This window comes from Falco rusticolus, chromosome 6 (genome assembly GCF_015220075.1).
Source record: "Falco rusticolus isolate bFalRus1 chromosome 6, bFalRus1.pri, whole genome shotgun sequence".
Lineage (NCBI taxonomy): Eukaryota > Metazoa > Chordata > Aves > Falconiformes > Falconidae > Falco > Falco rusticolus.
In genome coordinates this window covers 53,947,679-53,974,505 of record NC_051192.1, presented here as the reverse complement: position 1 = coordinate 53,974,505, position 26,827 = coordinate 53,947,679, and the positions used below count along the sequence as shown (strand labels likewise).

The 26,827-nt window shown below is 36.5% G+C and overlaps 1 protein-coding gene across 1 annotated transcript in view; it reads left to right on the top strand.

Annotated features, from left to right (window-relative positions):
* The first annotated feature begins 914 nt into the window (after positions 1-914).
* WDR27 (WD repeat domain 27) overlaps positions 915-26,827 on the top strand; it is a 130,825-nt gene continuing 104,912 nt past the window's right edge. The window contains 17 exon segments of the mRNA XM_037393182.1: positions 915-1,225; positions 2,019-2,160; positions 4,530-4,551; positions 4,553-4,652; positions 5,118-5,231; positions 7,205-7,260; positions 8,398-8,467; positions 9,354-9,468; positions 10,778-10,910; positions 13,938-14,041; positions 14,464-14,531; positions 15,480-15,613; positions 16,980-17,056; positions 18,634-18,712; positions 19,225-19,296; positions 20,320-20,423; positions 23,318-23,407. Coding sequence (XP_037249079.1) covers positions 1,046-1,225; positions 2,019-2,160; positions 4,530-4,551; positions 4,553-4,652; positions 5,118-5,231; positions 7,205-7,260; positions 8,398-8,467; positions 9,354-9,468; positions 10,778-10,910; positions 13,938-14,041; positions 14,464-14,531; positions 15,480-15,613; positions 16,980-17,056; positions 18,634-18,712; positions 19,225-19,296; positions 20,320-20,423; positions 23,318-23,407 — 1,660 coding nt within the window. The 5' untranslated portion in view covers positions 915-1,045.

Below are 26,827 nucleotides of genomic sequence, written 5' to 3'. Positions count from 1 at the left end.
GCCCAGGAGGATCATAGAAGGGTTTGGGTTGGAAGGGACCTTAAAGATTATGTAGTTCCAACCTCCCTGCCATGGGCAGGGACACCTTCCACTAGAGCAGGTTGCTTAAAGCCCTGTCCAGCCTGGCCTGGAACACTGCCAGGGATGGGGCATCCACAGCTGCTCTGGGCAGCCTGTGCCAGTGTCTTGCAACCCTCAGAGTGAAGAATGCATTCCTATTAGGATTTTTTTTAAAAAAATATTTTATTATATTAGAAATTTACCTCATCTAAATCTACCCTCTTTCACTTTAAAGCCATTAACACTTGTCCTATCACCACATATCCTTGCAAAACGCCCTCTCAGCCTTCTGGCAGGGCCCCGTCAGGTACCGGGGGGCCGCTGTGAGGTCTCCCCGGAGCCTCCTCCTCCCGGGCCGAGCAGCCCCAGCCCTCGGCCTGCCCGCACAGGCCAGGCGCTCCAGCCCTCGCCCGCCGCCGCGGCCCCTCTGGCCCCGCTCCATCAGGGCCATGTCTCTCTTGTGCTGGGGTCCCCAGGCCTGGACGCAGCGCTGCAGGAGGGATGCCCGTGACAGCGGGACCGAACCTCTCTGCCCGACCCGCCGGCCACGCTTCTTGCGGTGCAGCCCAGGAACGGCTGTGCCGAGCCAACCCTCCTCGGCGCCGCCGCCATGTTGTCGAGGGGAACAGCGCGGCGCGGCGGGGGCGGATCGCGGCGGGGGCGGATCGCGGCGGGGGCGGATCGCGGCGGGGGCGGATCGCGGCGGGGCGGATCGCGGCGGGGGGCGCGGCGGAGCCTGAGGCGCTGCTGGCTCCGCGCACGGGCCACAGGAGGCTTGTCCCGCTCGGCGACCCGTCGGCGACGCTGCTGCCGTGGTTACGGACCGGCCGTGGGCGGGCGGCGGGACCGGGCGGGCCGGCTTGTCCCGTCCTGGGGGCCAGGAGCCGGGCGGGCCCCTCCGCCTCCGCGGCCCTGGGCTCACCAGCGGTGAGTGGGCAGCCGGTGAGGCGAGGCGAGCCCCCTGGGGGCCTTTTCCAGCCGTAGGATGGAAGGTGACGGGGGCCGTTGTTCTGGAGGAAGCCGCGACCCAGACGTTGTCTGCGAAAAACACTTGTTTAAGTCGCAGCCCTCCGGCTGCCTTGTCCAGCTGGCGTGTGGCCACCGGCACTGCGCTTTCCCTTTGGACTGCAATGGGTTGTGCGTCTGGAACGCAGAGACCGCTGAGGTAAAACCAGAACGTACCCCTTCACAGGCTGCCATTTCAGAAGAAGGCTTAAAAGGAATTTATAAACAAAATATCTGAGGGTAGTGTAGGAGTGTCAGGCTCCACTTTAATGCTAGGAAGATAATAGCATTTGTTAGGAACTTTTTACCGTGAGGAGAATAATATAAACACTTGTGGTCTTCTGCTCACTCCTGCCCAGTGCGGCAGGGGAATTGGATGGGCAAAAGTGAGAAGTCATAGGTCAGTCAAGATCAAGACAGTTTAACGAGTGAAGGAAAGAGGAAAAAAGGAGTGGTACAAAGGCTCACCACCTCCTAGAAGCAGACCAATCTCTCTACAGGCTTCACACAATACCCACTTTTTAGAAGACAACACCCCAGCCCCCCAACACCTTCATCCAATACCCCAGCTTTATTGCTAAGCACATGTGGCTGTGCCCCCTCCCAGTCTCTTGTGCATCCCCAGCCTGTTTGCTGGGGAGGGACACAGTGTGAAAAAGAGAAAGCCTTGATGCTGTGCAAGCAGTGTTTGGCAACAGCTAAAACATTGGTGTGTTATCAATGCTGGTTTTGTCACAAAATCCACAGCACTGCACCATTCAAGCTGCTATAAAGAAAGTTAACTCCATCCCAGCTACAGTCACATTGTAGCTGATCAAGTGATTTTGAAACAATAAAGAAAAAATAGTTATTGCTTTGTTAATTGCACGTACATTATCAATTTTTAATTTTGTATTGTTCATCATCTTAGTTTGAAATGCCTCATTTAACTTTTCTTTATCCACATTTTTCAGCCATTACATTTGTCAGGACATCATTACTCAATTTCTGCATTGTCATTTGGAAGTAAAATCAAACCACTTCTTGTCTGCTCTGCTTCTCGTGAACGAGTGATAGTGTGGAATCTTGATGAATGCACACAGAAGGTGAAAGAAGGTAGAGTATTATTGATAGAATATATACATTATATATATATATGTAAAAGAAGAGATGCAAAGGCAATTGCTCACCACCTACGAGCAGACCAATGCCCAGTCAGTCCCTGAGCGACAGCCAAACAGCCATCTTAGAAGACAACCCCACAACACCTCCTTTTCTTTCACTGCTCCTTCCATAAAAAGATCATCTCTGAGTAGCGTGTGTTAACCACTCGGATTCAGCAGCCCTGACAGTGATAAATCGCGCTTTATTTCTCTGTTGCTCTTCTTCAGCAACGCCGAGCCACGTCAGGCCAGTAGCCCAGCCAGCCTGGCCACCAGACCCTCTCAGAAGGCCCCGCGCTAAGAGCCCCCGCACCGCAGGCGGCTGCAGCCCCGCAGCAGACACTGCGCCGGGGCGCGGGGGGCAGCGGCGGGCGGGTGGCGGCGGCCCCTCCGGTGCGGCCCGGGGAACTGGCCAAGGTGCTGCCCGGGAACCGGCGAGCGCGGGCAGCCGCGGGGGAGCCGCGGAGAAGCACTGCAGATCTACCTACCGCTGTGGGGTAAAACGGGGAGAAAAATTCCCAGCCATAGCAGTCCTGCATAACTGAACATGCAATGCCAGTATAACTAAATGCTGCCTTTTCTGAAATATCTGTAGAAACAGTGTTTTGCATCCTGATTTGTCTAGTCCTGCCTCCTCTTCTGCTGCTGCCTGGACACTGTTGTTGTGTGTCTGTGGAGCAATGCAAGTATCTGGGAGGAGAGCACATGAGTGAAAGAAAGTTGTGATAACATAACACAAATAAAGCAGAAGTTCTAGCGTCCTGACCACCATCTTGCTTTGGAACCTCAACAAATGGAGTTAGATTCTAGGAAGCAGTGATGACCCCTCTTCAAGTTTACATTGATTGGAAAGTAGAGGGATAATGAAGAAAGGAGCAAGACCCCCAGGACTCACTGGAGTCCCAAGGACACTGTGTCCAAATATGTTGTTATGGCATGATAATCAAGAGGTATTAGAGTCCGCCTTTGGTGTCAAAATTGAGAGCTGCATGGCATTGTCCAACACAGTTAAGTTTCCTCCTTGTTACCTGTAGTAGAGTTTTGCCTATGATTTAATGTGTGGGACCTGTCTCTTGTACTCTACTGCATGTTGAATTTGCAAATCTACATATTATGAAAATTAATATTGCAAAGAAAAGTGAACAAATTAAGTGTTTTTATAATAAATGTCATTATTACATTTAAATCCTTGTAAGAATAACATAAAGAATCAAAGAATGCTTTAGGGACTGGGCATAAAATGGGACTATGATTTTGGAGGAAACAGAAATAGAAGTTAGGAATAGACAGTTAATGGCAGGCAGATAAGAGTATGTGTAGTTTCAATACAAAGATACTTGAGAGCCAGATCTCTGCTGCTGGGTTTTTATCTCTTTTTCTCTCTATCTACAGACTCATCAACAGATGCTGTATAGTCTTTCTCTTCCCAGACTGTGATCTGCACAGTCTTTACATGTTTTCTCAGTTCTTATCAACTGTATCAAAGTAGTTAAAGAGTTCTTTGTGTGATCCGTCTCTCTATCCTGGTAGATCTTGACACATTAATCAATTCTAGAAACACTCCACAGCATCTAGGATGAAACTAGAAAGGACAAACTGTAGTTGTTATGCCTGTACGCTAGTTAATTGGTGCCTATGAAATCCTAAAATTTAATGAGATGTCCAATACCTCCTCACTTGTTAAAGGTAGCATCAATAAAATACAGATCTGCAGAAACCAGCCTGCTTGAATCAGTGAGATGTCCAGAATGAAACTGTGAAGAAAGGCATAAAATATGAGTCTCTTCTCAAACCTAGTCTTATCATCTGACTCAGTAATGACATTAGCGGTGTACTTCGTCTTTCAGTGCTTTCCCACAGAAGAATTAAACCAAGAGAAGGAAAGTTCCCTTACTCAATAGCTGAGTGCCTGGGATATTCTCCTGGAATACAAATCCTGTTTTGCTGGGCTCAGTCAGGTTTTTGCTCCAAATGAATGTGGCACTACTGGGTTTCTTGGGCACTTCACCCTACTCCAAAGATCCTGACCCTGGCAGTCTTTGATGGAAGGACGATTTGATGGGCACACTTGTATTAGTACCTCAAAGAGTACCAGATCCTGTCTAGGCAACAAGGCAGATGGAAGGATCCTGCTGGTGCACAGTTCTGTGCTTTGCTTCCCAATAGCCTGCTATAATTAAATTGTGGGTTGTTCTGTACATCATCCTGACAGAAACTGGCGTAGCTCTGTGGTTAGATAACCACCATGCAAAGTTTCTAAGAATCCCACTGCACCAGAGTTTTATATTTCATTGAGTATCAATAACAATAAAATTTCTGCAGGATTAACACCTCGAGGAATTTTATAGGAACTCTTTGGGAATGGTACTTCATGTAAGATTTAGTCCGGATGATCAACAAGTGGCGGTATGTGCTGGAAATCGGATCTACATGTTAAGTGCAAAGGTGAGATAGCATTCTTTGTAGCCATGGTATTTCTTTAACTTACTTTAAAATAAAATAATGACACAGAAATGTCAATATAAACAAGCAAAAGCATTCATTTTTCTCATATAGATGAAAACAAGTATGAACTAATGCTTGATAAAACATCATATACCAGATAGAAGACTAGGTTAAAATAGTTGAAGTGAAACAATATCTCAATAACTTAGAAGATGAAAACATTCTGAGGGCATCTGAAACATTACTCTGATATCACTCATTCTGAAGAAGCAAATGTCATGCGTAGTGGTTTTGCCAGCAGGATGATATACAGGGCTGCAGTTTCAATAAGAAACATATTATTGCATTAATATTTTAAATGTGAATCTGACAATTTTTAGCAACAGTTACTAATTATTGAAACATTTAATTGTAATTTTTCATTTTAAATCTAATCTATTTTTATTTTGACTTGCCTCATCACAGAACGAAGCTATACTAGCTGAATTGGATGGCCACCTGGCTCCAGTGACTGCTGCTGAGTTTTGCACATGGGAGAAAAGTATGCTTATATCGGTGTCAGAAGACAGAACCTTTAAGGCAAGGAAATTGTGGAGCTGCACTTTAAAAACATAGAATTTAGTGAATATATGAAGTTGTCTTTTTTTCCCTTCAAATGTTTTCTGAAGATTAAGCAAAAACGTCTTTGACTTTATAGAGATTGGGACATTTTTCTTGGTTTCTTGGGAAATTATTGTAAAAATTAATTACTTTTTTAAAAAAAAAGAATATTGCAGGGTTCGTGTACTCAAAACTTTCCACAGTGAAGTGTTAAATGTGGTGATTATCTGGCATATGGAAAGAAAATATTTTGATCACCTTGGCTGTAAGTGAAACATTTCAGATATGCTGAAATGAAAGAAAGCATTTCAGTTTGAATCTGCTGACATTGATTGGAATTCCCCTTTTGGGAATATGGTTTTGAGTTATTGTATGCTGGTAGGTTTTTTAGCCAGACAACATTTTATATGATGACACCACGGGTTGCTGCTGCTGTACATGATGACAATAGAAAACAACTTAGTAAGGGGAAACAAGGAGCCTGAGTAAACCCAGGTATATCTTCCAGGAGATACTGAGGGCAGGGAGTGTACCTTGATTAGATACAGTTTAGTCTACAACTGATTGTCCTCTATACAATTCTAAAAGCAGCCCAACATTTAGTTTTACAAGACAAAGTAAAATTAAAATTTGCTATATCAAAGGTTCGTTTTTTGGGGTTTTTGTTTTCCCTTAAATTTAATTTTATGTGACACTCTGTTCTGGATAAAATGTGATTTTGATTTTTGTCCTGGCCTTGGACAAAAAAAATGCTAAGATGAATTGACATTTTAGGAAATATTAATAATTATGACTTTCTGATTTGTTTCTTATTTTGTATATGTTGATCTAAGGAGTTAAGGTAAAAAATGGGTGAAGGAAAGATCTACATGCTTCTTCTTGCTAATTAATGAAGAACTTGATAAACTATACAAATTGTAATGAATAAGTTTTTGGTTTTGGTTTTTTTTTTAAGTAAATGTTGGGACTAAAATGAAAATCAGCTGAAAATATTTTGCAAGTCTCTCAATAACTTAGGTAATAAGTCTTCAAATTTCATTTTCTCTGCCTGGTTCTCCAGATCAGGGGTAATTCTCTGAAAGTAGCCATGCTAAGCCTATGATAGTTGGCTGCTGTGGTTGCAGGACATACAGTGTCCAAACATTATATTCTCTTAGCTATTTTACTTGGTTAAAGAAATGGAATAGGTGAGAATCTCTTGAGAGAAATTTGTGAAACATAATCTTAGGAAACAGCTTTTTCAGAAGAATGATGTTTACATTCAAAGAGACACAAACATGAACAAAGACAAAGTCTTGGGAGCTAAACAAAAGCTCACAGACATGTTCAGAAAGCGTGGGACTGTCTGGCTGTGAATTTTCCAATCCCATCTGTGATAGCTATGATAAATGTAGTGGAAGTCCCTTTTGGAGAGGCAGGCTCATAGAAGTAACGACATGTGAGGAAAAATTTGGTTTTATTTACTTTTCTTAACTATTAAGCATAAAATGCATCACTTAGCAACAGTCATGTTAGTAATGAAACATGATTATGTGTGGGTCTGTAGATCAAAGTATCATTATTTTTAATAAAAACCTCTTATCCCAGAGCCCAATATGAAAATTGTGAAATATGCAAGCTCCCTGTGCAAAATCTAAAACAAGTTCAGTATGTCTTTTCATTAATTTAGCTTAAGTCACTAAGATATCAACTAAGCAAAGATTATAATAAGTACTTCTAATTACTTTGTGTATCCGTATCTGGATACACATTTCACTATGGATACTTCTCAATAAACAAAGCCCTGCATGGTTAGAAAAAAATGCTGAAAAAAACCTTACCATACTGCATCACTTTTAATGGCTGCATTTCTCTGTTTTAACCACATGATGGCTGTTGAAGTTTGTGTTTGCCTTAAGATCTTGAGTAGATGCCTATATTACTGTTTGTTGTTTTTTTTTTTCTTTCTAAAGGTGTGGGACTATTCTACCGGCCAGTTAATATATCAGTCAGGAGTATTAACGGGTAAGTTTTCTTTTATATGTACTTCTTCATAACAAAAAATCCTCTCTCCAAAAATAATATAAAATTATTATAGAAATATTTAGTTGATTGAGTGAAGATAACTCTAGGAGACTACATAGTAGTAAACACATTATCCTTTAAAGCCAGTAGTAAATAGATTTTTCTTTAAAGTATCCTTCTGGATAGTTTAGCGTACTTTCATAAACAGCTGGTTTTGTACCAGCACACAAAGGGTGTGCATGTGACTATTGCTGTTTGCTGAGACATACAAACGGAGCTCTCTTGTAGGTACAGTCCCACTGTCTGAGTACTATGTGCTTGTTTTCTTTCGAGTTTTCTATATGACATGGAAGGAAACACTATACCATATGTAGATTTATTAGCAGTGCCTGCAGTGGAGGCATATACTGACTTTAAAGATGACAGGTACTTCTGTGGAAAGATGAGAGCAAAAGGATGAGAAGAGGAGGAGGGCAAGCATTATCTCTGGTGCAGCAGGGACCCTTCCTTCAATAGCACCTTTCCTACAGGAACCATATAGTTTTTAACAGGACTTGCTCAAACTCCCTTTGGTTGTTCTGCTTGTGGTGCTGTTAGTGGTGTTTGGGTCACACTTTGGGTGCATGAGCTGCCTGGAGGTTGGTTGTTAAGCTTTGTGCATATGTATTACTGGGACGACCTCACGGAAACTAAAAGCTAAAACCACATGGTAGGAAAGGAAAGGAAGAAGGGGGTGATTCCCTCTTGGTTGCCTGGGCAATTCTTTCCCTTGAAAACCTTCCTTAACTGTAATATCAGGGTTTTCACGTGCAAGACCATGAGAATGACAGCATGGGAACAACAAGGGAAAAACTACTGCCACAGGGGCTCTGAAAACCATGGCACAGCAGCTTGGGTGAAAGGGTGCAGAAAACCGCTGCCATGGCAGCTTGGATGAAAGGCAGGTCACAGACCTGCAAATGGAAAGCCCTTAACACGCAAAGACTAAAGCACACAAAGCATTGTGCAGCTATAAGGATTGCAGTAAGGAATTTTTTTCACCCATCTTTATGAATAGGAGGATTCAATTTTGGCTCATGTATTTTAGTTAAATATCTGATTTGCGTCTGCTCTGGAAATAACTTTATCTTTTCTTAAGCAGCATTTCCTTTGCTAGTCTGCTAATCGATGAAGAAAATAAACAGATTATCACTGGATGTGTTGAGGGACAGGTAAGTATTACCTATCAAACTTTAGCCTCTATCTCAAAACAGTCAACTATTGTTAATGTATCTATCTATAAAAAAATTCACAATCTGCATACATGTTTAGAACTGTTTAAAACAGTTATTTTAGTAAGCATAATTCAATGCTTGAGCATAAACCATATGTGGTATATAAGACTCTGTTATAAAATGGAAACTTTTCCTGAAATCAGGGAAGTTTTTAAGAGCACAGTCAGTGATTATATAAGAAGAGTACACTTAGAAGCTATAAAGTATCTGTTTTACAAGAAGAAAAAGGTGAAAAATAGGATTCTCCTATTTCGGCCAAGGAATGAACACAAGACAATAAGTGGAAGAGGCTGATTTCAGCATGTTGGGAATTCTAATAAAAATGTTATAAATGTGAATACACATTTCACTTCCTTTTTAATGTAATGCTAAGAATATATTTACATGATGTTTCCACCTGTTTTCCTTCAGTGTTACCGTTCAGTGAATTGTGAAGAAAATTAAGGATTTAACTGTAGTGATTCTTAAAAAGAAAAAGGTATAAATGGAATTCATATACGTGACAGTGAGCAATTACATGCAGGTTACCTGTGAATTTGATTGGGGGAAATAGTCTATGAGGATTTTTTTTTTAAAGATATAAACATATCAGAATTAGGTGTGCAGTTTAAAATTGATAATGACCCCTATTGCTAATATTGAATATATCTTTTGATAATCTTAGAAATGCATATAATTGAATTTCTGGTTCAAAGTGATATTCCAGATTCAAAAGTTTTTAGTTATATCAACAGTTTTAAATATTGGACCTTTAGTTTGTATTCATGTAAGATTTATATTTAACATAAAAAGCTTATGCAGTTGCTTTTTGCTTTTCTTGCAGCTTTGGATCTTCAGTTTAATCAGTGATCATAATTACCGTTGCGTAGCACATATCAACTTAAAGAAAGAAGAAGAGAAATTCTGTAATAAAGTGTGGAAATCTGGAAAAGAAATAGGTAGCACAGTGCTTCTAGAATGCTGCTTATGATATGTTCTAGTTGTAATTGACTACTGACTGTGTGCTTTTTATGCCATGAGAATTTATTATAAGTGATGGAGTTGTGAGTCTCAGACTGTGGCATGGAATTCTTACTGAAGCTGATATGAAGTTGGGTATTGGCATATCTGGAAGGAATTATTTGACATATCTGGAAAAAATTATTCCTGTATGTCTATAATAAAATCTTGACCGATGCATCTACTTATAAAATATTACATGATGTGAACTGTTAAGTATTTGGGTTTTATTGAATTCATTGCCCAAGTCTTCAGTGAGAAAAGAATCGGTGCCTAAAAATTCATCCATTGTTTAAGTGGAGTACCATTTCTCAGTTACCTTTGAAACTGCTAGGAATCTATTTTTTAATTACTATTATTCTTCAATCCATGCTGCTGCCTCCATGGTATCATATTTCCCTGGCTGTGCTATTTCTAGTGGTATATAACACGAGTACTTATAAGTTTTTAAAGACTGCGCTGGTAACCTCAGCAAGGTGATTCCATCTTTCCAAATGAGGCAGTCAGACTAGCTGCAGTGAGCTGAGGTCCTCATAAACACAAGCAAGAAAGCCTTTTCTTTAGGGAAAGGCAGATCTGGTTTCCCTTGCTTGTTCTTTTTCTGGCCTTAATGACTGTTGTATTAGCTGCCTAGATTCAATAATCAAAAATCTGTCCAGATTCAATAATCCTGAGGTCCTAACCTAATGAGAAAGACTACTACATTTCTTGTTAATACTTAAAATATATGGATATCACTTTGATCTTTGGATTTTTGAGAGTGATGTAGTGTCTGTGCCTAATGCTGAGTTCTGTGCTATTAGTTCCTAGGTGTGAATTGCACATGTGTAATGAATTGGAGACTCCTTGGGAAGGTGAAAAGGAGGTGGCTTTCCATCTTGGTTTGGATTATGTTGTAACCATAGTAACAAGCAATTTTCAGGCTAAGTGGAAAAGTACCCAGTGTATTTAAGTGTGGTTGGAATACAGCTTTCGAAGTAACTTTTTGAGATAAACACATCTAAATTCTGCCAACTACTTTTCAGTCCTTAAGTAGGCTCTTTGTATTTGAAAGAAGATGGTATTAAAAATAATGTAATGAGGATAAATATCTCAAGAGGGCTGGCTCTTAGGATATATCCATCTTTTGAAAAAGAAACTCTTGAGTGTAGTCTTAGTTCATGCTACTTTACTACATCCAACTCTCTTGAATCCTGTCTGTTTCCTTTATTCATTGTTGATAGTTAGTATTGTTGATTGTTTTCTTAGGTGAAGCGCAAACTACTTCCAAGCTTGGCAAAACAAACAACATAAGACCAGAAGGATCAGTGGAAACATCATTGCCTATCCTCTTAATTGAACACTGTGACTTCTTAGTATGTCTCCATAATGAGGAAAACATGTAAGTCCTTTAAAATACCACCAAGAATTTGGCTGGAATCTACTCCTAGGAGTTCCTATTGGTTCTTGGATTATTTTCACTGCAACTTACTATTGTTTAAAAATGCACTAGGAAAATTGAAGAATTTTTTAGTGATCTGCGAGTTTTTGTGGCCTACTTTTAGGCAGATAATATATACAAACTGATAAAAAGTTAAAAGTAGTTTCTAGTCTGAGAAGTAGTTTTATAAAAATGGCATTGGGAGTATCCATTTTAGCATCAGTTGATAACAGTTGATCAGGGAAGATCAGTTTAAACAATAATTAAGAAGTCAATTAGAATTAAAATGCCAAAATTTTTTTGTTTGCTTTCCTAAAGGAAATAAGCCTGATGCAGTCAGTCACGATGTGCCTGTGTAAGTCTGCCTTCCAAATTTAAATAACTTTCGAATTATATAACCTGTTCTAGCCAAACATCTGTCAGACAAATGTCAAAGCATGATGTTTTTGCTCCTTCCCATGGAATGAGTTGGGCAGGTAGAGGAGAGATACCTAAATTAATCCTTATATAAATTTCTTTCATGAAGAGAAGTTTAACTGTATTATCAGGCACCTGGGAATCTGTTCAGGCTAGTGCCACAAGACAGTCTCATAGAACAACTTGTTTTTGTTGTTATTTATAAGTTTCATTTGGGTAAATTTCTCAGCCACATCACGTTTTAAGAAACTTGTTCCACCCTTTGCCCTATGGTGGGTTGTACAGGTATAACTGATTAATCCTCTGGTTGTATATATAAACAATTTTTTGATAAACAGAGAAGAATAATATCCAGAAGTCCTAGATAATTTGTTTGTGTTAAACTGAAGTAACTATTAACAAACAGTTATTTTCATGATGCCTACATTTTCACTGAGGGGGAGGAAGTGGTAATTTTTAAGATGTACATCTTATACATACTTTAATGGAATGTCTGAACTCTAAGGCCAGTAGATGAATTATTACAGTCTTATTGCTTGTATAATACCACTCTCAAATCATCAAAACTTTGTCTTCATCAAACCATAGGTTTGATTTGATCTACAGCACATCTTTAAAGATGGCTAGTTTTCCAGCGATAGTTTTCACCATGTCCCCTAGTTAAGTTGTTTCAGCAACTGACTCATTCCATTTTACTTCTGATCTTTTCATGTACAGCCATTGGCTCTTAGTATGTTTTTTATTCTGATAGTCTACAACTAGCTACTATTACGTTCCCTCCTTGCACAGAAAATTGTGGCTCACGAGCAAGTTATCTCTAACTTCTGGAATAAATAGTTTGCGCATTGTATAGGGCACGTTTTCTGTAACATTTTTAACATTTGCTTTTGAATTTTTTTTGTATTTAGTCTCATTTCTTTTTCAATGGCCTTTAGGACATGGTTGCCTGAAATGGATCCACAGTAATACATTAATTGAAATAATTTTCTGAACTGGTATAACATCACGTTGCAATACTCACCTAATACTGCCTGGCATTGTACATATAAGAACTATCTAACCTTTCACGATAACATGACAGTTGGAGGTTTTGTTCTGCTTATAAACAACAATGACCATTATTTTTTTACTATTAATCCAATTCCATTATCTTTTGTTTTTAAAGTTTTGTATTTAGAACTGTTTTTCTGTTTAGTTTTTAAATTACCATGGGTTGGTTTTAGCAGATGGTTCAGGTTTTGTCTGAGCAGTCCCTGATTTACTACTACTCCTGTCTGCAATGAGGTGCAACAGTGAAACATTTTTGCAACACTGATGTCCAAAAAATTACAGGTCTCATACTTCCCTAATCTATTTGACACTGAGTAATTTCATCACAGTGGATGACATTTTATTATTGTAAAGTAGGCATGAGATCAACTTCCTATATATATCACTTCATATCATTGTTCGTTATAACTTGATAGTGCCAATTCTTTATAAATAATTCAAAGAATTCACAAATTAAATCAGTCTGTTACTGCTGTGCATGAAAGTAGTACAAACAACAAATAAAACTATACAGAGCACATAAAGTATCACAAGCCAGAACTGAAACTGTTGTTCCCAGTCTGCTTTTAGAGTATTTGACTGTTTCTGTTGTGGTGATGGTTTTTTTTTTGTTTGTTGTTGGTTTTTTTTGTTGTTGTTTGGTTTTGGTTTGTTGTTTTTCTTAATAAAGTATTAAGCCACTGTGATGAGTCTTTTTATGCCAAGTTTCAGCCTTTATATTTTTCCATACACTTACTTCAACTCTTGTGGTCTGACTTAACAAATCAAACCAGTAACTCTACTCACTCTTTGGAAAATTTATTGATGTCTATTTTCATTTACTGTGGCATCAAAACATTTCTAGTTTTTAAGAGTGACGACCATTATTTTTTTATAATCATGTTATGCTTGATTACATTTTCTTCTGTGAGGGTGTTGACTGAAATTGTAACCAGTTGGTCTAATCTAAGGCTGAATTTCATTACTTAACAGCAATACTACTGCCACTAAGCACAGACAGAGACAGATATTCCAGGCTTGCTGGGGTTTTTCCCTCCTCTCAGGTTGTGCTGGTTTTTCTCTTGTACTTCAACTATGTACAAACACATGTTAAATTTCACTGCTTTTTATGTGTTATATTACAGGTGATAAAACTAAGAATATATGTGGATTTGCCTCTTTGTCTGAGTTACTCTGTGTATACAGTGCTTTTACAGCATCTTCCAACTGTTACAAACCACAGCAATTTTTGAAGTATTTCATATGCTGCTTTAGACTTGCTGTGAGCACTTAACATAAAATCAAGGATTGTGTTCTGTTCTTAGTTTTCAAAACTTAACCAATTTTGATTGAAAATTTTTACTTTGAGCTACAGATATTTTCAAAAATACTGTAAATTTTAAATATTTTTTTAATGTTGTTTCTTATTGTTGTACTGGGACTGGGTAACAAGTATTAAAAAAACCCTTTTGTTGTGTCTTGTATGGTTATAATGAAAGCTTCCTTATCATACTGAGATAATTTTTTCTCCTTTTTAAATAGATATTCTGCCCGGAATACTAGCTATTTTTGGATAGGAAGTTCTACTGGTTTATTAATAATAAATTCAGCAAACTTTGAATTAGAAGCTTTTTTATCTTACAAAGGTATGATTATAAGATACCTGACTACACCATAATGTGATTACTTTCCTTTGTTATCTGATTAAATTGTATAAGAATTAGTTTGTGAAATAGCAGAATACATTAGGAGCTAATTCTAATTATTTTTTTATGTTTTTCTGGCACTTCCGACTTGTCTCAGAAGATGTGTTGGCACTACTAGATTTCTGTAGAGGCTAGCAATAAATTTTTATTTAACTTTGCAGTTTGTAAGTGTTAAATACAAGGAATGTTATTCTGTACCTACTTTATCATGGGGGGTTAAGTTAGAAGGATATACATTGAAGACAGTGGATTATGGTGGTCAGATTAGTACGAGTAATTTTTTTTTCCTGCCTTAGAGATGATAGTTTCTTTTTTTTGAAATGCAAATACAATTTTATAGCACTGTGTTTTTTTTGGTAAAGATTACAGCAACCTCAGCATTCGGTTTGCCAGATCATGTGCATTAACAAGGCAGGCAGTTAATGGAAAGGTGAGTATGCAGTAAACATTGATTTAGTGCATGTTTACAATTTTTTACAGTTATTTTCAATAAATATTAGTTATGCATTTTATTTACAAATTAATGTACACATTTATTTTGCTTGATGTGAATTACACAGTCGTTTCTCTGGAGAGGGTTTATTATTTAGGGAATCTACTAGTTTAATAGCTGGGTAGCTTTAAAGCTCTCACAGTTGTATATTGTCCAAAGTGATTAGTAAGCAAAAGGTGAATTGCTTTTTATATGGTTCAGTATGTACCTTGAATGTCAAGAAAGGCCATTGGGGAAGTAGAGGCAATCTTTTAGGGGAAAAAAAGATATGAGCATTGTTGCACCTTGTTTCTCAAACAAATGTTGGGATGAATGCTTTTGCATCCCTCCAGGAAATCTGTGAAAACTATTTGAGTTGTGAGAAAAATTCTATGGAAAGTCACTAAATGTGCTTTCAAGGAAATGAAAGGCATTCTTGACTGTATACTCCATTTTATGTTACAGTTTTCCTACAGAACTGAGCTCAATCTATGCCTTTCTACATATTTAACACAGCAGTGTTTTGTTTAAAAGGAGGATTTTATTTTAAATTCATCTCTTAGCATATTCTCAGCATGTCTCTGAAACCGATCTTTCTTCCATGTGTTTTTCTTTTCTCAAACTCTTATTGCAGAAGTAAGTCTGTTGTAGAAAGTATTGGAATTTCTGTGGCTGTTATATATGCAAGTCTGTTAAGGTACTTATTTAAGCAACACAAGTATATTTTTGAAGGACAACATTAACCGCTTTTTACTATTTAATGCTCTGCAAGACTAAACCTGTGGATATTTTTGACTAATTTTCATGAATAACAGAAAGTGATTTCATTTTCCACTATAAATTCTTCAGTGTTGGAGCTTAAATTATGACTTAAATGGGGTGTTATTTACGGTATAATTGCTGCAGGTTTTGTGCTTGATCACCTCGATGTTTGAAGATATGATCGCAGTGTTGGAAGTTAACCTTGCTGCATTGGTGAGAACTCAGCAGAGTGATTTTCTCCTACGTAGAAGTGAGAACAGTCATTCAGTTATTGCTAGGTACAGAATAACTATATGTTTTTTCCTCTGAGTTGGATTATGCATTCATTTCCTGACATTGAAGCGCATCACATGGTGTTGTAGTGCTATTTGTTGACATGGTTTTATTTTACTTCTTTTCCTGTCATGCTTTAGTTGTATTGAGTAGGAGAAATCACAGAATGGTTGAGGTTGTAAATTACCTCTGCAAATCAGCTTGTCCAACTGCCCTGCTCAAGCAGGGTCACCTACAGTCCAGTGCACCATGTCCAAACAACTTTTGAATATCTCCAAGGAGGGAGACACCACAACCTCTCTGGGCAACCTGTGACAGTGCTCAGTCACCCTCACAGCAAAAAAGTGTTTCCTGGTGTTCAGACAGAACCTGCTGTGTTTCAGTTTTTGCCCATTGCCTCTTGTCCTTCCGCTGGGCACTGGGCGCAGAGCCTGTCTCTAGAGTCTTCCTTACAGCCATCTACTGGTGCATAGGGTTGTTCCTTCCCCAGCACAGGACTTTTCACTTCCCCTTGTTGATCTTCATGAGGTGGCTGTCAGCCCATTTCTCCAGCCTGTGGATGTCTCTCTGGATGGCAGCACAACTTTCTGATGTATCAGACACTCCTCTCAGTTTTGTGTCAGCAAATATGGTGAGGGTACTCTCTGCTCCTTCATCCCTATTATTAATACAGATGTTGAACGGAATTGGACCCGTTATCGACACCCGGGGTACTCCATTACTGGCCTCCAACTAGACTTTGTGCCACAGGTATCACTCTGGGCCTGGCTGTTCAGCTGGTTTTCCATCCAAATCACTGTGTGCTCATCTAGCCCATACTTCATCAGCTTCTCTAGGAGGATCTTATGCAAGAGAGTATGGAAACCCTTACTGAAGTCAGACAATATCCACTGCTCTCCCCATTTCTACCAAACAAGTCATTTTATTATAGAAGTTTATCAAGCTGATCAGGCATGACTTCCCCTTGGTGAATCCATGCTGACTGCTACTTTCTTGTCCCTTATGTCTCTGTAAATGATTTCTAAGAAAATACTGGCATCTTGAAGTTAATAAACCCCCTAAAATATACACTAAAGTGCAGATGTCAGTGCTTATAATAAAATCATCAGTTAATCTTCACAGAAATGGGATTTAACATGTAAATGCAATGGTTTGTGGATCTAGTCAGGGCCAAAGCTTGTCTGGGCTGCTGGGTATCTGAGCTGATAACTAATCCACTATGCCTAGGTATTTATGAAAATCTCACTAGTATCAGATGTATACATACACACATGCACAGAAATAGCTGAAAAGAAGTGCTGACACCTTTTCCTAATCTTATGCTTTTCTTCATTGGATTGATCGATTTTTGTGCTTGGTTTTATAACTTAGGTGTTCTTTATTGACGAATTCTCCGTTGTGTAAAGGTTTAAAGAAAAATCTGAAAGAACCTTCTAGTAAAACATTTGGTAAGTGTAAACCATTCCTGAAATGAATTAATAATGTTATATTTTTAATAACAGTAACTGACTCACAACTGGCTGGTGCCTAATACAATCAATATATTGATTTCTGTTTTAAACATATTGCGTTATATTTTTATTCTAGTAGGAAGAATTTTATAGTTCTAGTAGTATATCATATCCTACATATGTACTTGTAGTGAAAATGATGATAATAAGGTATTTTTCTTTCAAAACCAATCCTCTGAGAACTTTCTGTGGGTTTTAAAAGAGTTAAATAATGTAGAATGTTCACATTTTTCAAAAGTATTTTTTTTTTCCATAGCATGCTATGTATTTTTCTGTATAATTTGTAATTTTTTTTCTTCATTTTGGTTACCTGTTTTTGTTAATTTCATTGTCCTGAATAGTCTTTTGTCAATACCTGCAAGTTTAGAAGTTAATTTTTGCCTCAGTTTCTTACTGCTTAAAAAAAGACAGATCTGACTTCCAGTTGCTGTTGAAGTACTTCTAGCTTTTTTGCTTAGCAACAGTAAAGCAAAGTCCTAAAACAGTTACAAAATAATTTTTTCATCATCACCTTTTCTTTAGGAAAGATGTAAAATACTGGTAGCTGTAGATATGAAGAATAATCTATTTTTAATATTGATTATACTTGTTGGACCTGTTAGAATGTCAAAGGCTGTCTTTAATGTTATATGATATTCTAAGAATGCATCTACAATGTTTTAGCTAGAATTCCAGGCTGCTTCGGACACCCAGCACTGACAACAGTACTACTCTTGCTGACACCTCATGCTCAGATAGATTAGGTGCTGTAAGGAGATCTCATGGTCTCTTAGGGCAAGTGGTGCTAGGAGCTTCCCAGGAAGGACCCTTTTCTGCCTCGTTGCTACATAAAAAGAAAGGAAAGCTGGTGGGAGTTGAAAGAGCTTCTATCCTCAGCATAGGTAAATGTGTCCATGAGATCACTCCCAATGCACCTGAAGTTCTTCCCTGGGAATATCAACAAGATTTCCCCCTTTATGACATTTATATGATCCATTTGTTTCTGCTGATATGAAATGCTCATATTTAGTTTTGGGGTCGAGGCTGCCCTTCAAGCTTTTTAGTACAGCAATGTGAATGCAGACATTAATGGCTTAAGCCACATAAAACCGCGAAGATTATGTGTACCCACCAGCCAGTTTGTTAGTGATCTTTAGATGCATTCCATGTTCCAAATATGAGGTGTGAATATATAATAGCTAGTGCATATAAAGTCTAAGTATGAAATAGGCAACTAGAAAATATATTTGTGAATGATGAAAAAAAGTTCCTTAGAACAATATTCTTGTTAACTCAAAGTTTAAAGAAGTTCCTACTCATTGATATTATCGGAGGAGGGATGATATGCAATGTAACAGTTCAGATTTCTTTCCTTTTCTCAGTAATCCTTATTTTAGTGTGATTGGTCTTAAGTGTGTTTTGTAATATAAGGAGACACCAAATATTTCTACTGTGCTAGCCTAAGGTATCTACATTAAGTGTAAAAATATAATGTTAAAGAAACATTTTAATGTAATTTAATCATTTTACAATAGGAGTGAAAAGCATGGTGAAAGATCAGCCATTGGTTTTCCATAATAAAATTAAGTCGTCAGGTTATACAGCAGCACCACAGTGAGTAACCACATTGCTATTTTGTCTTTTTTATTGCTGTGTGATATTTTGTCATGGAGCCATGTAGTCTCATGACTGTGAAATTATTCACACATGAAAACCAGCTATGATGCTATCACAGAAAATAATTTAAAAAAATTGCTGTAAAACAGATTTTTCACAGCTTCTGGTCAGTATTCAGCTTCCTTTGAAAATCTATATTAGGCATTCTCTTTCTTATGATTAAACCTTTCGTTTCTTCAACTGCAGAAAGAAATGTCTGAGAACTTTATATAAATGGATTTTGACCCTCAGAATGCATTATCCAACAAAAGGAAAATTTAGGTGCAAATTCGAGCATTAGATCATTGCCAGGTTTATTTTGTCATCAGTGTGTACATTGTCTTGCCTACTGACATTACAGTAGACATAAATATTAAGAAGGGAGTAGGTTGTTTTTCGCTTAAAAGAAACTATTTCTCCCAAGCAACATTTAATGTTTCATATAGGAGAATCTGTGTTCTTTCCTGTAGAATGACCATGTTTTCTCCAAACACTAATCTGAAGAAGAATGAGGTGTCAAAGTGGAAGACCAGCTGTAAAAGGTAGGTAATCTAGCAACCTCCATTAGAGGAGGAACAAATTAAAATGAGGATAAATACAGTTCAATTGGAAATACGGTTTGTGGCTGCTTCTGACATTGGAACTTTTAAGTTAGGGGTATCACTGGAACTAAAAGGCTTTGTAAATTTGCTATAAAATTACTGCAACAAGCGATTAAGATTATCAGATTATAAATTTAATTGCATTAAATTAAAAAAAAAAGTATATATAATGGTACAATTTGACCAGTGGTTTCATCATCACTGTGGACACAAAGAACGAATGGGTTTTTAGAGCTGGCACTTTCATGTCCATTGGTGTGGCATGTTAAATTGGGATGTTACACACATGTTTTGTCTTTAGTATTATGTAGAATCTTTGTTCTATGTAGTACAAATGTAAAAGTAAAGAATGATTAATGCCATAATTTTTCTCTTAAACCCCCCCACTTTTAAATTGTTTAAAAACACTTAATAGCTCAAGACTCAGTCTTTGTAGTCCTTGCACACATAGAGAAGGCTTTAGATGATCACTTCAAATAATTCCAAGATTGGTTTGCAATACTTTATGGTAGGTTAGTAGGTTAGACTACTTATCACTTAAGTTTTGTGTGGGTTTTTTTTAGTATCTTGGTAAATAGGTGATCAGTGTAATTCTTATTTTTACATATGGAGATATTTTTCATATTTCTTATTGTCACAAGGTAGAATTTGCATTCTTTAAATACTTTTGTTAGATAGGTATGCATCTTAAGAAGTTTGAAGTTTAATTTTATGTACAAGTCGATGTTAATTCTTGATCTTGTGAATTCATAACAGTCAGTGATAAGAGTAATTTAGAGTATGACAGTTTAAAATTCATTCTGTTTTTTATCTGGGATTTAACATAAGCTTTCCAGGAAATATTTATATACATATATATAGAATAGCTCCCAAAGCACATTTATTTCATAATTGAAATGGAAATGTACTGGATTTAGATATCTTAATATTTTTCCTCTCTTTCTCTTTTTTCCTTCTTTGAAGTAAAAATAAAGAATATCCAATGGAAAGTTATCCTCCAATCAAACATGAAAAAAAGATATCTGTTACTTGTAAACCAACCCCAATTTGTTGCATTCAGTATTCTGGTATGTACCGGCTTTATAAAATGTATAGTTGTGTCAGTGTGCAGAAAGAAAAACTGAGTTTGTGTGACGTGGTTTATTAAGACCATGGATTTGCTAGGTAGATTCCCAGAAAAATTTCTGGCAATGGCATGTACTGTTTGATCATCAATTTTTTAACTTGCAAAACCATGCAGGCTGCCATCATATATGCAAAAGGATCCTAATTCTTCAGTTTTATGTCTTTTTTCATTTTGGACTTGTTCTATGACTTTCCCACTACAACTTGAAAATTAGGAGTCTAACAAGTTCTTTCACTAAGGAATTGATTTTCTGGGATATTTACTTAGTGTCACTAGGGTGTATTAAAAGTTGAAGTTACATTTCAGAAGAATCAGAATACTCCTATTTCTTATGTAAAGATTATTTAGGTTTTATTTATTAAATATAATAAAAATAATTCTTCCATACCATCCAAAAAAATGGTATTTTTCTTAACTGTGTTGGAAAAACAGGTCTTGTAATAGGTTTAGTCTTTTCCTATCCATATAAATATGATCATACAGAAACCACTTAGCAATCAAATCTATTACCAAGTATATAATTATGTCAATGTACATGCAAACCACAATATTTTCAAAGTATTAAAAAAAGATATATCTTTATAAATATTTTGAGGCCAAGAGCAACTTTTAGCTTGAAGAAATAAAAGCAATTAGGTGCAATGGTAACTTTTCTAAAACATATTCCATCAATCTCTCTGTTCCCTTGAGAATGGGAATACATTAATTTTTATGGCTCCTGAAATAAATTGGTTGCAGAGAGCTTATTCCTAGGAATGTTATGTGAACTTAAAATGAACAGTTCTTTTTTAGCAAAGAAAAGCATTGCTATATTTTCAATAATACATTTTAAGTATAAATCCTCTTTTACTTACTCTGAGGAAGGAACATCTTTCTCTGTCTCTGTCTCTTGCACACACATGCATGCACACAAAGGCTTAAACAACCACAGTTTAGCAAGACAAGGATTAGCAAAAACTGCAGAGCTTTTTTTCATGGAGTAAAAAAAAATCATGTTACTGCAAGCTTGTAAAGAGGTGTTCTCTTATTGTTGTAGTCTGTGTTGACCAGATGGCTCCTAGCTTTGCAATCTATTTTCTGTTGCGATTATGCAACTTCAAATTGCAGCTTGGAACAATCTTTCAAGTGGACTTTATAAAAAGTATGAATCACAGTAATACTTATCTGCATCTTTAAACATAGTAGAGAATTAAATGGAAAACTTAAGTAAAACTTAAGATGTTGTAAAGATGCATGAATGAGTTAATGCACATCTCCTTAGATTTCTTAAACATCTTTTTGTAGTATTGGAGGCGTTAGGAGTTATGACTTGTTGCTGAGTTAGAAAACAATTTTATTCAGGATTTGAGATGATGTTCCATTAAACAAGCCTCAGAAATTCTATGCAAAATTATTTTCTCTCATTCTGTATAAACAAGAATGTTTATATATTGTTAGTTCTGTGCATGTGGCTGACTATATCACTTGCCTTATATACTTGCAAATCAGCTCTCATGCTGAAAATGCATGCTGTCAAAACTAGGAAAAGTGGGGGAAATTTGCAGAAGAGCACCACCCTTTACCTCAAAGACTTCATACCTTTGAGTTTGTGGAGCATGCATTTTTTTGAATATTATGTCTAGGACTACTTACCTTACTTTTGTGATAAAAATATTTAACACCATTATTTAGTATGTGCAATTACTAGTACTTGGTGAAAAAGTCAACTGAAATATTGCTTGTCAGCTAAATGAAAAATATTTTTGTAAAGTAGTTTTTATTAGTATACTGGTGCATTTAGTAACTAGTAACAGCAAGAAAGATTCTGGAATGCTTCTTCTTAGCATATATGTCTACCCAATTATGTGCCTCAGTTAAAATTTGCTTTTAGTAGATGACTCTCAGAGATTAGACATATGGATCTCTTATCTGTTTATACTGCCATCATGTGGGAAAAAATGTGTTATGGAATATAGTATTCTGAGCCCGCAGTGTGGGTGGTACTTGGACCATGGATTGCAGTGTGTAATGTTGGTGAGGTCAGACATGACATTTATTCCCTCTCACATTGTAAAGATGCTCAGGAGATTTATGAAGGAGGTTTTCAGGTGGTACCTCTTTAAAAATACTTTTCACAGTGAACCTAGTACCATTGACTTGAATTCTGTCTTTGTTTCCTTACTTTCTCTCAATGCTGTCCTCTCTTGCTCCACCCTTTCTTATTTTTTTCCCATTGGTTCATTTATCTGTTCTTTATTATTGTAATTTTTTCACGAAAGCTTTTGAGCAAAAGGTTAAATTTCACAAATTGCTACCATTATGTAGACATTAAGGACGTCTATCCTCTCATCATGTGCCCCGCTGATTACCAAAATAAATGAACAATCTGACTGCACTTGGATGTTTTTTAGGATTACTTTATGAAGGAAATTTATCATCTTTAAGAAGTGATCCAGAATAATTAATGTGCTTTTTATTCTAATATGTAATAAAAGGTGATATAACTGTAATAAGTAGATATAAAAAAATGAGTGTAAGGACATAAATTTAAACAACACTTAAAAATGTCTGCACTTAAATTTTGTAGCACTTTTTTTTGTGAAAAGTGAATTTCTGCCTTGTGATTAACAACTGTTTTGGTAATACATAAGGACAAAAAATGAATTGTGCACAAATTCCTACCAAATTCTGCCACATGAGTTTGTGATGTTCATACAAATATGTGTTAAAAATATGAAAAGAATATCTGGTTTGTGTTTTGTTATAGTGACATATGTGATCTTTATGATGAAAAGAAACAACATATTATGTCCTTGTTGCTTTCAAATATAAATCATTAGACTCTCGTCTTTATAGGGGATGGAGAGATGCTGGCATGCGGCTTGGCTGACAAAACTATACTGATATTCAATTCCAATCTCACCGATACATATAATGTTTTTTCAGGTAAATTCATGAATTATATTATTAAAGAAATAGTATATGATTAAGTTTAACCTAAATGGCATACTAACTAAAAGTTTTCACTTTACATCACTTTGAGGAGAATGAGGGAGAGGGGATACTGCTGTTTTAAGATGTAGAATTTATTTCTCTGTTTGGTAAATTTTGTTATAGAATTAAACTGCCTACCAGGTTTTCCCATTTCTCAACTTTTTGAGAGGTAAATATATATAGATGGCAATCTGCATTATGCATGTATATTACAATAATAAAACAGAAATAATAAAGACAGTATATTGTAATGAAAATGCATGTGTATATTGCAATAGTATATTGTAATAGATTATTAGACAAAAAATTAACTGCAACAACTTGGCAAAAAAAAAAAAAAAGTGTTTGGTTTGCAGCTCCAGACTTTTAAAGAACTATTTTAAAAAAAGGGACTATTCCTATGGAGAAATCAATATTTCCAAAAGTGCATGCATGTGTAAACACATGTGCATTACTTAACATTATAAATGATCCTTAAAAAAAAAATATTCTAAATTTCTACAAGGACCATCTGTAAAATTTTTAATACAGTAAATGTTATGGCTTTAAATCAGTCCTACTAAATGAGTTTTCTAGGGCAGTTCATAATAGAATATGACTGTCATTTACTAGCAGACCTTAACAAGTATAAAAGTAGACTATTTAAAGTTATTTTAGAAAAGTATTTCTAAGTAAATAACTCTGATAACTGATTTCTGAAAACGGTTTTTTTTGGAGTAATTTTCATTGTACTTAGTGGAAGAAGCTATGGCATTGTGACAACTACTGGAGGCAACATTACGGATATTTTCCTTTTTGGTGAGGAAATTGATGAAAATATACTTTATGGGCAGGGTAGTAAGTTTTTTTTTTCCACAGTGGCAAGTTCATAAACTTTAACAAATATTTTTCTTCATGTATCACCAACTACTTTGAAAGAATTCATAGTGCAAGTCATATAAACTGCAGGCCAGAATAGTGTTTTGAGGTTTTATTGACATAATTTCGTTATTTAGGTAGTTACTGGAACAAAAGTGGTAATTTTGTCCAAAGGGACCTCCTATATACGGAATATATTTAACATCATTTTAGAAGATCAGGATTTCTAAAAAATGCAATTAACCAAAAGAGAGAAAAATTCTGTATTTCCTTGCTTTATTTGTTACAAACATCTGTAAAAATAATGATACAATACTGCCACAGTATTTGGTACACAGCAGCTTAACAAGGTTGTGCCCAAGGAATTCAGTGTTTCTTCAGATTATTAATGCAACTTTCTTAAGTTATCTGAAGAAGTTAAGATGTAAATGATTTTCAAAAACCCTAAAGTCTTTCTTTTTTGGTAGCAGGGCTACACTGAACCTGAAGTAGAACATAAATGTTGCAAAATTATTCCATGAGACTATAAATTATTGTTGTACACTATACGTTCTTTTCTGGAGCTGTTCTTTGCAGTTTGTTGTTTTTATTGCAGATCCAGCTTGTCTTTATGTGAACCACTATCATGAAGTTAGACAGGCTGGTTTTACTTGAATGTGTATACAATTATGTGCTGCAGAAAGTGACGTTTCAATTCTGTGAAATGCTCCTTTTTGGATATTTTTTTCATGCAGGTTTCATTGATTTTGAACTGGTAATAGCTGGGTTTTATCTTTGTGTCATTTCAGGGGAAGATAATAATCCCACTGACTTTGTTGCATCTATACCTTTGTATATTTGCTACATACTAAATAATATCTAAGGAATGGCTCAATACTGGCAGTAACATAAAACATAGACTTTAATAAGAAAAAATATTAATCTAAGTAGACATATTTGAAAGCGAAAAAAAAAAGATTATAATTCAGAGGTTTCTAAGTTTGAAAGAAAACCTTAGTTCATGTTACTCTAATTCATGAAGGAAACAGTACTTAGGTTATGACACATCATTTACAAAAGACTTTGACTTTCTAAAATTAAATGTTATGATTTTATAAGATATTTCAACATTCAGAGCTTCCTAAAATACTGCAGTGCTCTGCAAATGTAGGCTGATTTATTATTATTATGGTAAGAGTAAAGTGACCGGCACCAGACTTCATGCTACTATTGAGAAGCTTTTTCTGGTACCAATCATTAAGGTATCAAGTACTAGTCTTGCTTTGAAAAAGTTTTGATTTATTGCTAAATTGTTCTTCTGATGGTTGACTTTGTTGTATTAGTTTTCTCAGGTTTTGCACTACTATGTAATTTATTTCATTGATACCTTTCATTCTTTATTCTAAATCTTTTTTCATGATGCACAGTCTGAAAAGAAATGTAAACCACATTCTACTTGAGGCTATTTAGGCAGCATGAAACTACAACCTTGCATGTAGTTCTTTTCAAAAGCAACATAAATGTGAAACTGTCAGTTATTGTACTGCATTGTAGGGGAGTAGGAACCGCAAACCATCAGTTACATGCTCGTTTCATTCATATAGTTCTTCTGTACACTTCAGATTATCATGAAATCACCTGTTTATTTTCTACTTGAGCTGTTTTTTGTTTTGAAGTGTCATAATAAATGTATTTTCATTAAAAACCATGATGCACTACTCTTATTCAGAGCTGCAATCAAAGGTAGTGTAAAACTTTTCCTTTTCAAGAAATGGCAATGATATCTATTCTGTTAAAAAAAATCTATTTCAAGGCGGCATTAACATCTGAATATAGCTCATTGTTGAAAAGCGTATTTTTATAATGCACCATCAGAGAGGAGTGGTATAACAGCAGTTTTGCTATAAGCCTAATCTATTCAGTTTTGTTCCCTGAAGTGCTCAGTTACAGTTTTAAGTAGTTCTGCATTCCTCTTCAGTGTTGGCTTTTCAGATGTCTGTGTCCTATAGCGAAGTGCAGGTAATGTTGACCAGTTTTAAGAGTTACAGCCAGCAAAGCCAAAACCAGCCGCTGTCCTTCTCAATGTGCTTCAGGACCAGGGAACCCTGAGTAATGCCTGTTTTGAAGCTTACTGGCCTCTTGCAAACCAGCTGGCATCTCCTTCACTGTGCTTTGGGATTGGGGGGCCTGGAGTGCAGACATTCTTAAGCTTTTTGCACAGTTCTTCCACTTTTCCAAACCTCATTTCTCAAGTTTCTCATGCTCCTTACCACTTTGGAAAACTGTTTTGTACATTCTGGTAAGTTGTTTTTGTTTTCTTTCTTGAATGCAGGTAATTCAAGGCTTCTAAAAGGTTTTACATAACCAAAGCCTCCAAATAAATTTTTCTGTTGAGAAAAAAATAAATATAGTACTTATGCAGTACCTATGCAGTTTTTTGGTGAAACCTGTACAGGTCTTTGGTAACTGGGAATTAAAATATCTTGTTTATGAGTCTTTGAATAGAAATATGTTATAATAGATCTTAATTGCTGA